At 45.0% G+C, this 17,597-nt stretch overlaps 1 protein-coding gene across 9 annotated transcripts in view; it reads right to left on the minus strand.

The window, feature by feature from the left end:
• Nucleotide 1: 1 nt before the first annotated feature.
• The window catches only part of LOC125012713 (citron Rho-interacting kinase), a 40,117-nt gene continuing 22,521 nt past the window's right edge, over nt 2-17,597 (minus strand). For 3 of the 9 annotated variants that reach the window (XM_047592810.1, XM_047592808.1, XM_047592809.1), the window contains exons 16-41: nt 17,078-17,275; nt 14,810-15,003; nt 14,120-14,255; nt 13,930-14,034; nt 13,666-13,806; nt 13,251-13,370; nt 11,486-11,717; nt 10,865-11,023; nt 10,738-10,761; nt 9,216-9,386; nt 8,091-8,271; nt 7,269-7,357; nt 7,065-7,169; nt 6,154-6,323; nt 5,727-5,771; nt 4,696-4,776; nt 4,372-4,507; nt 4,047-4,186; nt 3,870-3,962; nt 2,772-2,880; nt 2,508-2,636; nt 2,348-2,428; nt 2,170-2,248; nt 1,904-2,077; nt 1,447-1,735; nt 2-1,144 (exon numbers count right to left, since the gene is read on the minus strand). In XM_047592810.1, the coding sequence (XP_047448766.1) occupies nt 1,121-1,144; nt 1,447-1,735; nt 1,904-2,077; nt 2,170-2,248; nt 2,348-2,428; nt 2,508-2,636; nt 2,772-2,880; nt 3,870-3,962; nt 4,047-4,186; nt 4,372-4,507; nt 4,696-4,776; nt 5,727-5,771; nt 6,154-6,323; nt 7,065-7,169; nt 7,269-7,357; nt 8,091-8,271; nt 9,216-9,386; nt 10,738-10,761; nt 10,865-11,023; nt 11,486-11,717; nt 13,251-13,370; nt 13,666-13,806; nt 13,930-14,034; nt 14,120-14,255; nt 14,810-15,003; nt 17,078-17,275 (3,405 nt within the window). In that variant the 3' untranslated portion in view covers nt 2-1,120. The remainder of the gene's footprint in view (nt 1,145-1,446; nt 1,736-1,903; nt 2,078-2,169; nt 2,249-2,347; nt 2,429-2,507; nt 2,637-2,771; nt 2,881-3,869; nt 3,963-4,046; nt 4,187-4,371; nt 4,508-4,695; nt 4,777-5,726; nt 5,772-6,153; nt 6,324-7,064; nt 7,170-7,268; nt 7,358-8,090; nt 8,272-9,215; nt 9,387-10,737; nt 10,762-10,864; nt 11,024-11,485; nt 11,718-13,250; nt 13,371-13,665; nt 13,807-13,929; nt 14,035-14,119; nt 14,256-14,809; nt 15,004-17,077; nt 17,276-17,597) is intronic. The other 6 variants (XM_047592813.1, XM_047592812.1, XM_047592816.1 and 3 more) reach the window with 4 other exon arrangements.

The raw sequence follows: 17,597 nt of genomic DNA on the forward strand, positions 1-17,597 counted from the left end.
GGACACTTCAATCATGTTTAATGCGTGTACTGATATACATATCTCTAAAAACCAAGAAAGTTACCGTCAAACATCAATGTCTACTTATTCAAGTGAGTACATGACAGAAAAGGAACAACCAAGAGAAAGGAGATCGAAAAGCGTCAGGTGCTGCTCTAAGTTAGTCATGCTCACCGATGTGACAAATGGAGGTGGTCTTACTGCCTCTAAAGAAACAACACCAGAAAGAAGTGACGACCCCTGACGGTTACTAGACTTCATATCACTGCACAGAAACAGGACATCTGTACCATAATCAGCAGCAGCAGCGGCGGCGGCGGTGGCGGCGGCGGCGGACTAAGATCAAGCTGAGGCGGTTTCAGCCAGCCTGACCGCACGACGTCCGGCAGCAGAGGCAGAGCTGAGTGTTTCTTTATCTTGCAAAAAAAAACAAAAAAAAAACACAAGGAACACTTGGAGCAAAAAAACAAAAAAAAACTTTGCTTAATAATCGTTAAGTGTGGCCGGACGACGACGGTCAATAAAGCAATCATATGCAATTCTATATCAAAGGCTATGTAGACGACCGTACATGTGATCCAAAGAAAGATGTTCAAATCCAATCTCATGTGCAAAGTGTCGCCTCCTCAGAGCTCGTTCTCTCCAGGATTTAATTCAATGTTTCCCATTCTAGCTTGTTTTTCTTAACTGGGCGACATCGTTAATCTCCCTGCAACATCTTTAGAAACTAACTATTTAAAAAAAATAGACATGGCTTCACCAGCCGACTATTCCCTTTATCTATAAAAACTCAGACGGCAATATTTACAATCTGGCTGTATATTATAAAGTAGATTTTGTCGCTCTTCTTGGGTCGGCGAAGGTTCCCTGCCAACAAAACCACTGCGGGATTAACTCCCATGAAAGCACGAGTCAGAAAAGAGGATTGTCACAGGAGACGTCTCCCTTTGCAGGTTCTGTGTGTTGTTGAGAGAGTGCACTATGTACAGGCAAGAGGATGTGTGTGTGTGTGTGTGTGTGTGTGTGAGAGAGTTTGTGTGCTTGCACTCAGAGTGTATTGAGGGTTCCTCGTGGTTTTCTCTTCAGCCTCTTGTCAGGCAGGAGCAGCGTTGATCTGGATTCACACTGATGACTGATCCCACACCTGCAAGTCAAGAATGAGGGCAAAGATCATAAACTTTATTTAACCTGAGCATCTTGAATAAAATCCTACATCAGGCCACAGCAGCTTTAACTCTAACAGGAGTACCTATTGTATTTTTTGAGGACTATTTTCAGGGGCGGATAAATTACACGTCTGGAATGATGAGTATTCACAGCAGCAGGATGCTGTGGGTGTTCACAGTAACAAAGGATTTCCAGTAGTTTACATATGTGTGGGCAGTAGAGGACCAACCGAAGTGAAGGTGAACCTGAAGTTGTTCTCCTGCATTGTCACCCACATACCTTGTTAACCGGGGCGAGCTGCGTTCGGACAGACCCAGCATGGAGTCGGGTGCTGTCCCCGAACCTCCCCGGAGACCTCTCCCTGCGACTGTCCAGCACCCTCCCAGGAGACTTCTCCCTGTCCAGAGGTCGGGCCGGGGACTTGTCTCTTCTGAACTCGGTGCGGCCCTCGCGGTAGCGGTGAGGGGTGCTCGGCTCCCGGTGCAGGCCGTCGTGGCTGCCGGGGCCCGAGGTCAAACGCTTGGTGATGTGCTCTGAGTATGTGGGCGGGCATCGCTTACTGGGACTACTGTAGGGGACACAGCAGAGAGAAGCAAACAGGATCAGTTTCTGACAGAGGACAAAAAACTCGAGGAGGAAAACTGCTGCACATTTCCAGCAGAGGGCGCTGTCGGCCCATCCGCTGAAAGTAACCACTCATCACTGGCTCTTTTAGTGCGATTTAAATCCAGCTGACCCTCGACTGGAGCCGGTTCTCTGCAGCTCTCCGGACTCTCTGATCAGACTTCCCTTACAGCAGATGACCCGCAGTTTGTTCTGGTAGGAGGAGGCCAGGTAAATGGCCCCGGAGGAGATGGCTGGGCCCAGGTAGCGGGGGTTTGGGATGTCCAGGTGGGCCAGCACTGTAGGACTGAAAACAAGTACAATCATATGGGAACTACAGAAAACAGAAAAAATAGAGGAAAAAAAGTTTCTAATTTGATCCAAACAGTTATGTCTCACCAGACAGTGGCGTGTCCCTGAACTTCAATGACGTCCAGGGAGTTGAAGTAGGTGACAAACAGGTAGGGCTCTCTGTAGGCTGCGTCAGAAGACAACGGCGCAATCAGACATCATGATAATGACAAAAATAAGTTATTCTTCTCCTTCATTTAATACTTATCTGAGGAAAGAGCAATACCAAAGGACAGGGGCAGGCGGCTCCATTTGATTTCGTCGGTGCGGCTTCTTCGTCCGTACATGTCCACAAACACGCCGAACTCTGCCACAGAGACAACGTTTACTTCTTTCTCATCCAGAACACGCGACAGGATTGACATGTGATCAGCTCCTGAGCTCACCGTGGAAACACAGAAGGTACTCCTCCTTCTGCATGCTGCTGGCCACCTGCATGATGGCGATGGGGAAGCTGTGAGACGAGGCTGCGAACACCGCCGAGGCCAGAGACACGTCGTTCTTGTCCAAGAATTCTGCGAGAGGACGAAGCGGTTAAAGGATTTGTGCATTTTTGCATTTCACTTTGCACCAAACACACTCCTGGGGTTAAATAAGTCAGGACCCTGGCTAGTGAAGCTGAGAGGGAGCTACTTCACTTGCGTCCTTACCCTCAAGCACAAACTGCTTCATTTCAATCTCGTAGAACTTGTTGGTGCCGATGATGATGCTGTAGCTGGTCAGGTGGATGCAGCTGCACGGCTCCAGAGTTTCAATCTCCTGTGACGTGAAGGATTTGGAGGTGAGTGAATGACTATTACCTTTATGAAGGTAAAAGAACTCATTTGAAATCTGTTATTCCTTTTATCTACGAAAAAAAATACTTTACAGAGCTTTTCACAGCTTATTTAATTAATTCACATAAACTCCGGCATTACATTTTATTGTGTTTTCCAATTATTTTAAGCCCACTGGACTTGACTGCAACATAAAGTTTCCCCTATAGCCCACTCTACACAACCATAACATTATGACTTATTATGACTTAATAATGTTTAGATCCTTTTTCACCTAAACAGCCCTGATCCATTGAGGCGTGGACTCCAGTAGACCTGTATTCTGTGCTACCAAGATGTGAGCAGTAGGTCCTTTAATGTTGGGAGGTGTGGTCCCCATGGATCAGACTAGTTTTTACAGAACATCCCTCAGATGCTCGATTTAATTGAGATCTGAGGAACGTGTAGGCCGAGTCAACGCCTTGAACTTGTCAAGAGAAATATGACATAAAGAGCCTGAAAGAGGTTTTAGCGGGTATCATCAAAGTAACAGAACATTTCCAAAAGCATCACACTTTTCCCACACAGTTATCTCTGTCCCATCCTGGCGACACACCTGAGTTCTGAAGCTCACATGTCCAGGGACATATAGAGACAGGGGTCAGCACTGACACCCCGACTGGTCTGGAGCCACAAACACAGTACAAACAAACTGCTGCTGTTCACTGCCCTTCCTTCCTTGGAACACTATTGATAGATACTGACGCTGCACACTCTGACCACACCACAAGAGCTGCAGGTTTGGAGATGTTCTGACCCAGTCTTCTACCCACAGTCACAGTATGTCCCTCTTCAAAGACTCAAATCTGAGGATAAAATATTCACTTGCTGCCTAATACATCCCACTCACTGACAGGTTCCATGACAACAACACAATCAGCGTCATTCCCTTGACCAGTGGTCGTAATGTTTTGGCTGGCAGGTCACACTCACCTTACGAATGCAGTACTTGTTGAGGTTGTCATTGTAGCGAAGGATGGTTATTTTGTTTGGCATCGCCGCGCATATACAAGGCCCGTTGTCTATCTGCAAAGAGAAACGCAGCCGTCAATCCACCGCTCGTCGCTCAGCGGCTTCATCACTGTTTTCTGAGAGGAGGGGACGACCTACTCTCCCAGCAGCAAACAGATGGCAACCTTTCACTGTCTCAAAGATGTACGGGGCCAATTCAGACTGGCTGGGCAGGTGGGACTGAGCCAGAGACTGCTTGACCCTCTTAATCTCCACCAGGCACAGCGCTCTCTCATCCCCTGGAGCACACGAAGACATAACACATAGATGATGTGCCCGGACAAAGAACATTATTCACTTCTTAGTCATCACGCCACGCGACAGGATGTATCACACTTACAGTTATTGTGCATAATAATTGCAGTGTGTCAATGATTTCTAGTAGCTGTCGTGGTTGAAGATGATTTGAAGCTGGACATCTTACCAACAATCATCAGCAGTTTCTCCTGCTCTTTGATGATGTGGATCTGGAAGACTGATCCTAGGCCAGGGATGTGAGTGAGGGAGTTCTTGATGACATTCAGTGCATACAGCCCCTCTTCAGAACCCACCAGCACAATCTGCAGCACACATACATCTGAATTACTAATGCTAGGATGAGTCAAATGTTGGTAGTAAGACTCAAGCGTCTGCTGCATGATCCTTCAGATATTTAGATTCCTTCAATCACTTTTGGTCATTTTAAGTGCTCAAATGAAGGAATGAACTAAAACTATGTCCGGGCGCATGGACTGGTCTGCACTGGTACCTGATCTGTGAGAGGAAGGGTGCAGTTAATGTCCAGCCTGTCATCTCCCTCCAGCTTCAGGAGAGAGTTTCCCAGCAGCTTCTGAAAGAGCAGGGAGATACAATAACAATGATAACAGTAAGAGCGACTGTATCACACCTCAACGTGACGTCAGGGGAGGCAGCAGAGGAGCAGGACGGAGGGGGCTGGACGGCTGGAGGACTTTGGTGCAGGTTCACAGTGTCAGAGGTGGGACCAAGTCACAAGTTAGTCAGTCAGTCCTGATTCAAGTCTTCATTGTTACATTGTTACTGATATTGTATCTATAGAGCCCCCTCTACTAAATCGACTACCAACTTCGTGGTGACACCAAAGGACACCAGCATCCAATTCCAAATGAGTCAGAAACTTTTTTTTTTTTTTGGCTAAAAGAGACCATGACAACATTAGCTACCTGGTTTTAATGTTTTGACTGATTCTTTGGCAGAGAATTGAGATTTATATTTAAAAAATGGGCACGTTTGTCATCATGTTGGCAAAAGAGATGAAGAAAACACTAGTTTCAAGTCATTTTAACAGGTGCCACAGTCAACTGGATCCTTGTACACCTGTAGATTTTCTACACAAAGTCTCTCAGCTCAGTCTGAGTCCAGTGACTTGAGTCCCAGTCTCAGGAGAGTGTGCACGGGGGGGCGGAGGGGTAAAAACACGGACGAGTACACGAGCGGGTAAAAACCCGCGGTCTGATCCCTGGCGCTCTGGACGAGACAGCCGCACAGGATCAACCCACACACGATCAGACATCTTGGTGGGCGTTTGTGTATCGTGGTTCTAAAAGAGGACACGCAGGGAAGGACTGTTTCGTAAAATGTTTGAACTGTTTCAGAGGATGTAGCAGAGGACAGTGAAAGTGAGGAGTGATCACAGCAGGTGAGGTGAGCACAGGGGGAGGGAGGTGATTATTAACACAGTGACAGACACATGCACTGTTGCGTGCCTCATGTGGGATGTGCTTTATGTGTACGTGTGTCTACGTGTTTGTGACTCTTTACCTGGACCAGAGGAGACAGAACCATTTGTCTTTTGGACACAGCAGCCTATGTGTGCAATGAAACCCAATGGAGCAAATCAACAAAACACGCCCATATACCGGACATACAGTGTGGCACGATGAAAAAGCAACAAACGATGGGTGAGAAAGACACGGAAAGAAGAGAGAAAGAGAAGAGGAGAGAAGAAGGGGACAATTAATGACACATATAAGTGAAACCGTGGGGTTATCCATTAAACTTTGAATCATAAAACAAGGGTAAATCTGCCTCTTGTGAGTAACCCCCCACTCAGGTCAACATCCAGTTCAGGACTACAGGCACAGACAGGGCAGTCGCCTGTGACCGCCGTCGTAACGGTTTATGACTTGAGTCAGCAGACGTCAGGGCGCACGCTCGGCTGCCCCTCGGCTGCTCCAGAGATACTCACTGCGTCGGCCTCTGCCTTCTCCCGCGAGGCTCTGCCCGCAGCCACCACCGACTCCATCACAGCCACCCAACGCTGCTTGTCTGGGAAACTGGGAGCCATGAAGTAAATAGCCTGACCGGGCCAGCAGGGGGCGTGGCAGCGAGACTCCAGCTTCAGGACGTAGGGAACATCTGACACACAGGGAAGGTGAGGCGGATGTGACAAAAACATCTCGGTTAAACACACTGCAACCTGAGAGAAGGTCCTTATCAATGTGACAACACGCATAAAGCAGGCGCTCACAGGAACGCAATGCAAACAAACAACGGAAACGTCCCATGAGGACCCCGGATTGTTGTGAACGTGGCTGTTCTTGTTGTTCAAAGGACTCTTGAAGTTGTTGACGTGTGCTACTGTGGTGTTGGAACAGAAGTGAAATGTAAGTTTGTTTTCTTTAACTTTCCCAGTTACTCCTTAAAGGCCTTTTGCCCATTATTAGCTTGCCAATTAAAATAGCCTGATGAAATAAACGATTCGTTTGCAGAGCGAAGGAACTGCTATCTATTCTGAACCTTTTCATTGCCCTGAAAACATTTCCATTGTCGTTGCCGTTGCTCTAGTTGCATTGCATTTCTGGATCTGCTGTGAGTATTTGGAGCATGTGTGTTGGCAAATTAATGAAGATGTTTTCTTAATTGGCCTGTTTTCTTTATTAGCATCTCATTTCTTAAACTGCAGGAAGTTGCAGAAATTTTAAATAATGTTACACATGTGGAGATGAAATACATACAACTGCCAGTTCATTAGGTACATTAAGATTAGATCCTCATGACTGGTGATTCAGCTGTATGATCACAGGATATTGGATTGGTTTAAATAACAGAAATAGTGAAACTGACTGTTAGAGGCTGACCCGTAGACTTTATACCTACCTGACTTGCCGGTGTTTGGGAGTTCAGACGCTCCCACTGCTCCATGAACCACCACCTCTCCATCTGACAGACACAAGTCAAACTCCTCCAGTGGTTTCACTGAGTCTAAGAAACACAAACACACCACCGAGAAATTGGTATTTAGCTTCTCCAATATACACATCTATGGATTTTAGTGAATATGCTGCCAGATGGAAATGCAACCTTCTCTGGGCTCTATCTCATAGACGGACACCTTAGTCCCGTCCAGAACAACGTATTTTCTCTCCCAGCCCTGGCCACGTTTCCCATTCCTGCAAGTGATGCACACAGCAGATGATTACATGGATCCAACAGTCTTCACAGGAAGTAACCTTTGTTCAAGAGCATGATGAAGCAGTGCCTCCTGAATGACTTCAGTGTTCTTGATCGACATTGTTTTAACCCTCATTTATCTAAATATTAATTCCACGTGCTCTGAATGTGATCACTAAGCTTCTCTTTTTACTTCTGTTTGAATATTCTGTTTGTTTGTTCACACTTTGACCTCTACATCCACGGTGAGCACACATGGAGCTTTGAGGCAGCTGCGTCTGTTGACCCGGATATGTCTTCCTGTTAGTGTCATGTCTTCAGTCTGTGCTCTCCTCCCCCAGTAGTCCCACCTATTATCTCATCAGCTTCTTGTGTGGGATGTATAGTCCAGAAATCTTTTGTTTGGACTCCTCATCAGACTTTCTATTTTATTCTGCCTGTGCTGTGTGTTCTGTGTTTGGTTCCTTCCATTTCTTGTAAAATGTATTAGTCAGTCCAGGAGGGATTTTAAGGTCCGTCTCCCGACACGTGCTCACGAGACAAACCACCACAGGCTTTGCTAAGATGCACGTTTACTTGAACAACGTGTCAGTCAGTGTAATAATGTAGACAAAAATGGTGCAGGCCATGGAAATGAAAACAAATCTGTTGTTTTGCCAGTTAATGTGGGGAACACGTAAACGCATGTACGATCAGCGCCCAGTAAAGTGTCGCTGTTACAGAAAAACAAACCTGGGCAGTTTCATCCAGCCCTCCAGGTGCATGTGTCCGCTGGCCTCTTTGAGCTGTTGACCTGCAGCGCTGCCTTTGTCTCGACACAGCCCTTCAGACAGATGCAGGGAGCAGTCGCTGGACATGCCACATGTGGCTGGAAGGCAGGGGGAGCATTTCGGGTGACACAAAGCGTGACACTCTGAGGAGAAAGAGCATTGTTAAAGAATGAGCAAAGTGTCACAAGATTCTGACGTTTCTCCCCGACCATTTAAGACAAGAAGATGGAGGCTCTGACATAGCAAAAGTTTTCTTGAAGACCTTTCACTACTCGTCCAAGTTTGTCTTCAGTTCTTGAAGCCAAGTACAGAAACACAGAAGACTGATGGTTTCAATAGGAGTAAAGGGTCAAACTGCCAAACCCTTTCTGAAAAAGGGAGGGGGACTAAAACATTGTTTATCAGCATCAGGACGTTTTTCAATTTGCTTTCTTGTCAGTTCTTGTGAAATGTCAATAGCTGCCTGAGTATTGTTCGATTTAAAAGTACACATCTCACCAAGTACAGTCCAAATACCCAGATGGCCACTTGACCCACCCGTTTTATCAAGGAAGCACTGGGAGGTAACTTATTTGAAATTGGTACAGGCACAAATCCCAGAAGCATTTCACAGGTGTCATCCCGTTGAGAATAAAAGTTGTACATACCAAGTCCAAACTTCCTGTACTTGGTACTGATTAATGCCCACAGTCTTATCATCTATCCCTAAAATGCTTTGCTACCACTCACACCTTCAGTCTGGATTTTCTGGCCACTAAGAACACCTCTTAACTGTGAACAATCAGGACAAGTTAATCTGAAAAACATCCATGTCATCCATTCATGTCTGGTTGTCTCATGTGTTCCAGGTGTGCACCACCAACAGATGTTGCTTATAAAAACCTAAACTCCACACCAGTTGTATAACTCAAGAAGCCACTTGGATGAGGGTGAATCATCTTCAAGAAAACTCAAAAAAAAAAAGACAAAGAAAAAGGAAAAACACAGTTTAAAGTTTGTTTTTATGTATGAGAGATTAAAATGTGTATCGGTTAATATGTGGATCATTAGTTTCAGGTGTTTCCTTACGAACTCATCTGTAACTCACCAAGACAAGTGGCCGCCTGACGACCAAAGTGCACAGTATCCAAGCACACAGTGCACTTGGCAGCTCTCATGTTGAGTCCCACTGTGAACCGGTGAGGCGTGTTGTGGTGTACCACTCTCTCTCTCTCCCTCTCTCTGTCCCTCTGACTGTCCTTCAGGCGCCGGCTATACTCTGAATACAGTCAGGGGACACAGTGAGGGCAGGCAGCTCCAGCATGTCTCACTCTGTCAGGTACATCCATCACTACAGTGCATCATGCCATACCATGTATCACATCAGGTTAACACAAAAAAAATAAAAAATATCCAAAAGTACCATTTAGCAAAATGCATGTGCAAGGAAATTCTGAAGATGAAAATGCTTGGAAAGAAAAACTGCTTTAATCAATCCTTTTTCTTGTGGCTACTCTCTGCTGAAGTTTAAAGGCATTATCCAGGAAGTTTCAAGACTGTGTTGCCAGCACCAACACGTAATCACCTCCACCTGTGGCCAATATCGATCAAATGTTGGTACTCAGAAATGCAGAGAACAGAACTGTAAATGTAGTGTACAAAATTGTCATGGTCTGAGTTTAAGAAAATCATTGGAAACATTCTGGTTTTTATTCTTCAATTCAGGAAATCGGTAGCGATACTTCTCCCTGCTGTCACACCGATCTGAGAGCTCAGAGAATACAGCAGTAGATGATAACAGAAGACAAGCTGGGCCACAGTTCATATTTAACTGACGTGGCTTAAAAATCCCTGTTGCAGTCCTTTTCGTCCTCTACTCACGTCTCGTGTGGGAGGGAGTACAGCATGAGGAGGCCAGGAAACAACTGGAGGAAGTGTGAAATGAGAAGAGGGGCTTGTGGTCGTCATGACGTACGTGTCTAAACAACTTGAACACAAGAGTCTACTTATTCTTATTCAGACTTGTTTCTGACAAAACGAGCAAATTATCGCAGGCAACTCAGTCCGTTATGATGAATTATGGTCCTTTTCCTGACTTCGCTCTGGGATCTTATTATTCCTAATGTTTTGTTTTACTTTGTGTTGCTGTCACAGTCACCAGCTTTCTTTGCAAGAATCAGTGACTCAAGATTAAAATTAACTCGTCACTCATTTTGACGACTCTTTTGTGGGAAGAAAATGTTGACTGGATAATACCTTTATTTCAGCCAGTGGGTAGTAAAGGTCACTCAGTGCATTGCAGAGTTTTTAATACAGAACTCCACATCATGCACAGATCTCTTCATATGATATGGAGTTCAGGTGGGATTGTAGTGAGTTAAAGAACAGAGCAGGTGTTCTGCAAATCAGATTATCTAAGCTTCAGCAACCAAGATAAAATGCTTCAGATTTCTAAAGCTTTGCACCAATTTTTTTTTTTTTTTTCACCTCACCTGATAAACCTGGTGGGATATGACAATTTATAAAAGTGCAAAGCTTTTAAAATCTGGCCTGTCAAAGATGTGGATGTGGCAAAAGGAGAAAGGAGATAAGAGACCAAACTGCAGAAACCACGGGTTTGGACGACTTACTTTCAAAAGTGACCCTCCTTCTCTCTGAAAGGTGTGTGGAAAAAGGATAGTAAAAGCTTCATAAATTATCCTACGCCTGCCTGTATGTGTCCAGTGTGTCTGCAGTAACCAGAGGCACTGCACTCACCCTCAGGTGTCGGAGTCTCCTTCCTGCGTCCAGAGCTGGAGGGTGCCAGGTTGGCCGGGCCCTGCTGGTGGTCCGGAGACTTCACCATGGCAGACATGATAATCTGCTGCCGTGCTGAGGGGGGGTTTGCAGAACTGCCATGATCCTTATACTGGAGTGCTGGGATAGAAATAACTTATTAGCTTCAATTGTGTTGTTTTCTAAACATCTAAACATAAATACATTGAGCAAATCATTCCATTAAACATTATTATCATGTACAGATGAAATGCAGCAGTCCCTCTTGCAGCAAAACTCAACCACGACATGATGCTGCTACTGCTGTGCTTCACAGTTGGCATGACGTTGGTCATTAGCCAAACAATTCAGATTTTGTTTCATCAGACCAGAGGACATTTCTCCAAAAACTAAGATGCTTGTTCCTGTGTGCAGCAGAAAACTGTTTGGATTTGGAGCAGTTTATACTTCCTGAGGAGCCTTTCAGGTTATGTCGATGTAGCGGCCTTTTTACAGTGGGGTTTGCACATGTCCAAACCGATTAGTTGAAATATAGTTGTAAATTTCTAATCTTAGCAAATAGTGAGTATTAAAGGTTAATTAATTGCTGTAAGGCGCCCTGACCTTCTTCTCTCAGATTTCGCAGCTCTGCTCTCATTTTCTGCAGAGCATCTTCCAGCTCGGAGCAACGAGCTCGCTCTTTGTCCAGAGCTACCTTCATGTCGCTGTACTGCAGAGGCACCGGCTGGATGGGGGGCACAGGGGAAACTTGGCCCTGACTCTGACTCTGACCCTGAGCCTGGGCCTGAGCAGCCATGGCAGCCAACAGGTCCTCCCGACGACGTCCAAACAGACCCTGAGACACACACAGGTAAACGCGTACAGAGAATGTGAGCCCGAAAGTCAAGGTGTTCATTCACTTATTCAGCCCAGTTGCATTCAGTATTTTCAAAATAGAGGACCAACCTGTACAGCCTGAATTTATTCTGGGGCCGGGGGTTACTTAATTCAAGGAATTATCCGACTAGCATTCCATTTATATAAAACACTGTAGATCATATTCTAATGCTAAATTACAAAATATACATCCTAACATTTAATATTAGTTATCATTATTATTATTATTTTTATTATTTGTTTTTCCTTTATTTGTTAGGACACATTGTCCTAGCTTCATTTAAATGCCCACTCCATCTTTATGACAAGAGACTTCAGTGAAAAAACGGTGACTTAGATGATGCCTTCATGACAACTCTGAAATTTTGTATTCCAACTCATCAATAAGAGACTTGCAATATCATACCGTTAATGTTACAGGTTAACTCGAAGGGGAAATAATATGTTTGTTATATTTTTACCATTTGCTGAACATTAAAATATGCTCAGCAGCTATTTCTTTATTTTGGAAACAGTAATTTCTGAGTTTGTCAACTCAGAGATCATTTTTTCCCAAGTTGTCTTGAATGCAGCATCAGATGCAACTGGATCAACCAAGCTTCTGATTGGCTAGTCATGTTAGTCTCTTTTTTTTAATCGCAATCATACGGCACACACCGGAGATCCTGCACGGTGCTGGAATAGTTTAAGCCCTGCATATTGTACATGTAGAGAGAAACACACAATACTGGTTAATATCTGGTGAAACAGGTGAAAACTGATGTTGAGCTCAGATCAGACAAGTTCTGGTGCACCCACTGGAACCACTGGGCTAGATGACTGGCTCGGAGCTTCTCCAAATCTGCAACTCTTGTGTGTGGTGCTCCCGGTCTGCAGTGGTTGGTATCATTTAAAAGTGGAGGAAAATAATAATTCAAGGAAGGAAAATAGGCGAACCAGTGACAGGGCCATGGCTCATTGATGCACATGGGGAGTGAGGTTGGTTGGCAGGGTATGATCCAGCAGACTTAGTCAGGATGTCCGTGCTGACCTCTGTCCGCTAAAGGAGGAGCCTAAAATGAGCCAGTGGGCATCAGAACTGAACCATGGAACAATAGAACAAAGTGGCCCGGTCTGATGAATCACACTTTATTTTGCATCATGAAGGTGGCTGGAGGCATGTGCATCGCTTAACTGGGGAACACATGGAAACAAAATGCCAGGAACAGCCCCTTGCTGTTGCCATGCGGTTGTGCTTGGTCTGTTTAGATGGTCAGAAAAATCAAAGTAGGAACATTACATAGTAACGAAACCCTGAATGTTTTTCACTTTGCTTAGTGGCTTTAAGGTTGTGGCTGATTGGTGTACAAAACATAACATAGCTCAAATTACAAATGTATTGTCTAATGCCAAAATATTTATAAAGGTACAAATTGGCACAGTCATTTTCTGAGATTTTCAAAAACACTGCAGCTGTGTGAAGGAACAACATTTAAACTGACTAAATTCTGACCTTTTTCTTCTTGGAGCCACCGTGGGCCTGGGACTGGAGGAAGTCTATGAGCTTGGTCTGCTGGGTGATGGTCCCCTCCATTTTCACCTTCTCATGAGAGTATACAGCCTGCAGGTGGAGCTAAGTGAACATCACTACCGCCATGAATTTCTCCTCAAGTACTTCACTTCACACAGAGAGGGTGACAGAGAGACAGAGAGAAGGGGTGGGGTGGGAGTATGTTTTGGGTAGTGTGTGTGTGTGTGTGTGTAAGCAGGTTCATGCATGCATTAATGTGGCTCAGAACAGTTGGGGGGAGAAACGCAACTGAAAATGACACAAAGATTTACTTCCACTCCACCAAGCATACATGTTTCCATAATGTCTAAAATCTCTGTGTAAGTCTTTTTTCCCATGTGTATGTGTGTAGCAGCACCTGGATGTTCTCTAACTGGTACTCCAGATCAGTCCTCTCAGTTTTCAGCAGGTCGGTTTGGTCCAGAGCGTCTTGCAGCCCCTGTGTCAGGCGGAATATGTGGGTCTTCTGAGCATCCATCTGCTGCTGCAGTTTCTCTTGCTGCGGAGGAAAACCAGATGTTACATCACCATCCGTGACTTTGACACGTCTTACGAGGGACTGCTTCCGGCGTTAGCACCAGCTAAACCTTTTGGCACAGTTTGACATTTTCTACTGCTTTACCTCCTCCAGAAGTCTCTGCTTCAGATCCCTCTCGCTCTCCAGCTTCTGCTGCAAACTGCGAGCGTTCATCTCCAACATGGCATGCTTCTTCTCCAGATCATTCAACTTGAATTAAAACAGGAAGACATTGTTGTAGCATCAGCTAACCAGACCTAAGTAAACAGTCATTCAGCCGTATGAAAATGCTTACAGTGTCTGCAAGGCTCTCAGCTTTGAGTTTCTGGTCTTTGAGGGCCTGCTGCAGGGCCAGGATCTCAGCTTTGTGCTCCTTCACTGCCTGTTCCACTGCTTGGCGAGACTCAGAGCTGCGCTGCTCTGCACGGAGCCTAAGGCAAAAAGTAAAACCATTGTTTACACTAGTTATTTTCTGCCTCTATGTTAATAGTCTTTACACGGTTTATGTTTCTACAGGCTGATGCATAAACAGTTATTACTTGAAGTCAGTGTAATGTTCCAGTCATGTACATACTCTTGCAAGAAGGGAGTTGCCAGCCAACGGCTTTTTAAGTGTAAAGTTGTGGTTCTAGGGTTTAAAGGAAACATCATGTTCTCATATTTTTTATCACCCTACCCTGCCTACATCAGCTCAGAAAATAATTTCATATATTTCCCAGAATACCCTTTGACAAACCCTGGAGAATATGCAAAAACCTGTTGCGTTCAGCGTGTGTAGGCGGAGGCAGCCAGATCCAACACTGATAGCAAGAGAAACGTTTTTTTACCACTGTCAAAAAAAGAAACTCATGGACCTTTCTTAAAACAATATTACATCATTGGGCCAGTGCAGCACGGACTATGGATAAAAAAAGTAACAAAACATGACCCAAAACTGCGAATGTTTTAGTTATAGAGACGCTCCCTGTCCGTCTTTGACGTTGACCTGCTCTGTTTCTCGGTGTCCAGCAGTCTCTGGATCTCCCTGGTCCTCCTCTCAGCCTGGCTCTTCTCCTCCTCCAGCGTTGTCCTCCAGGCATCCCACTGTCTCTCCTTTTCCAGCAGCTCGTCGTTAAGCGTCTCAAGCTCCAGAACCTGCTCCTCCAACATGGTGCACGTGGTCTTCAGTGTCTCAAGGTTCTGATACACAAACATTTAGACAAGAAATCATATAACATTTTGACAAGTAACTCACAATAAGTCTTTGTGTGCGTTGGGATTAAATAATAGCTTTAAAACCGTTTCCAGCGTCAGCATTTACACGTTTGGACACACAATGCTTTTCTATGTTTTTCACAAGGTCTACACAAAAGAGCTATGTTTCATGTCTTACAACAATACGCTGCAACAGACAAAGCACTGGGAGACAAATATAGCCTCTGCCGGTGCTGCAGCAACACCACGGCCCTCTGAAGTCCAACGCTTCCACAGCTGACACGACCTGGGAGTGATGGGGATGACACATCCCTCCCACACCGCCCCATCCCTCGTCTATGACTTCCATCGCTGGTTACACAACCGGCAGGACTGAGTGCGCTACTGGACACCCACACACAGATCCACCCACAGGGGCCGCGCACACATCACACAGCCTCTTCTCTCTCTCGCTTTTCGTTCTCACTGAATCCAGCGCACAACGCACAATAATAGCGGAATGATCCCTGAGCTTCTGCTGCCTGATTTACGCTTAACACTGTCAGAGATGGGGGAGCTGTCTAGGTCATCTGTCACAAGTGTTGCAGTTAAAACCTGGTGTCTGGCTGTGAGGAGTGGGAGGTGGGAGAGGTGGAAGGAACCTGAACCAGAAGAAGAAATACCAGAGTCTTAGGAAATGACAGTTGGCATTTTGCAACAGTTTCAAGCATAAATTTGACAATACTATAGTGGTGACATATTGACTGAGAGGTAACTACTGTGACTGAGTCTAACAGTCTGGGTTGAAAGGTCAGCTGTTTGTTTTGTTTTTGTTTTTTAGAAGAAATTAATGGAAGACTGATTTTCTGTTTTTCTTCCTCTCTTATCTGCTTCTTGTTATTGACTCTCAGTAAACTGGTCATTTTAGACCCAGCTGTCATTTATCATTTCAGCTTGAAGTTGTATAGACACAGCACTGAAGTGCTCACTAGTCTTTGTTTTTTGCCTGCTATCTGATTTGTATACCTCCTCTGACTGTCTGTCTGACAAACCTCTGCGTCAGCTTTCAAATAGAAATAACTGGGCTTTAAAATCAAAGCAGCTCTTACAGGATCCTGTTGGGTATGATTATAGCGTTCTGTTACAGTGCATTTAAAGATGCACTGTGGAGTTCCCTTGCAAATAAATTTATTTCTGTCTTTGCACCATGGTTGTGTATCACATAACCTACTGTAACACGACATGGACCCACATGTATGGGGGGAGATATGGAGTAATGGTTAGAGAGGCGGCTATGAAACATGTCCATCATCGCTGAGGTGCCTTGAGGAAACTCTCCCAAACAAACCCACAAACTGCTTCCTAGGGGCTGCACTGGTGGAGGCCCACTGCGCCAAGGGATGAGTTAAAGCACAGAAAGACTTTTCCCAGGAGAGTCAACAAAGAAAAATTAAAAAAGAAAAGAATAAACTCGCTCTAAATATTATTCGAAATTGTAACAGCAGAGATGGCTTGTATAGTCTGGAATCCTACAGATACAATATTGACTGGACTGGACAAGTCGACACAGAGGGCCGGATCCATCCTGGTCAGTCCTCAGTGGACGAGGTGGATGGACCTGCTGCACCCATAGAACAAGAAGGATGCTACTGGAGGTACTCTGTACCAACAGCAGTCAGACCCACCAACATTTTCTCCACTCCTTAAGGACCAACAACACGTCTGGTTGTATGTCCCATGGAGCTGCTGTCAGTATTCACAATATGTACAATGTCCACATTGAGCAATGCACCTTCACTACATGTAGCGCAAGTTGTTTTCACTTTAGTTTATTGAAAAAAATACTAACATTCTGTTATATTACTTTATTTTTATCTTGTTATTTCCTATCAGACTTGTGTTTTGTCCTGTTTCTAGCCTTGATGCTGTAATACACACACTGCACTTCTGGATCAATAACCTTTTATATCTCTTCTTATCTATTCTTCTATTTCTGGTCCGGCAAAATGTCCTTATGAGAAAGAAATGTTATATATTTAAATAACGATTGACCTGAACACGATCCCCAGCGGCCAGATACCTGTTTCTGGTTGTTTAGGTGCATTTCACGGTCGGCCACCTCTCGACGCAGCCTGTCCACATCCTGACTGAGCTGCAGACGATCTTCTCTCTCATCAGAGGCCTCGTCCAGCTGCTTGGACAAGTAGAAGTTCTGGCGGTTCAGCTCAGCGTTCTCCTGAGTCAGTGTGGTCAGCTGCTCCTCCAGGTCTGTGATCACCTGTGAGTGTCAGGGATGCAGTGGCTTTTATTCACTGCTCAGTCAATGTGAACTCGTCAACCTGCTGTGGATATGTAGTTAATAATACTTCAACGGTACAGGCTGAGAAAACTTAGGGTTGCCTATTCCTGTTTTGGTAATGACCAGCAGCACGTATACTTAGGTGAGCACCTGCTGTATAAAAGCTTATTTTATATGAATGTATAGTCAGTAGCAGCAACTTTATAATTCACACCCCAGATGTCTTTCTGACATGGTGCACATGCTGCTCCTATTATCGCTCCCTGGCATAAAAGACTTACACAGTCTAAACTCTACAGCT

Source organism: Mugil cephalus, chromosome 8, assembly GCF_022458985.1.
Source record: "Mugil cephalus isolate CIBA_MC_2020 chromosome 8, CIBA_Mcephalus_1.1, whole genome shotgun sequence".
Taxonomy (NCBI): Eukaryota; Metazoa; Chordata; class Actinopteri; order Mugiliformes; family Mugilidae; genus Mugil; species Mugil cephalus.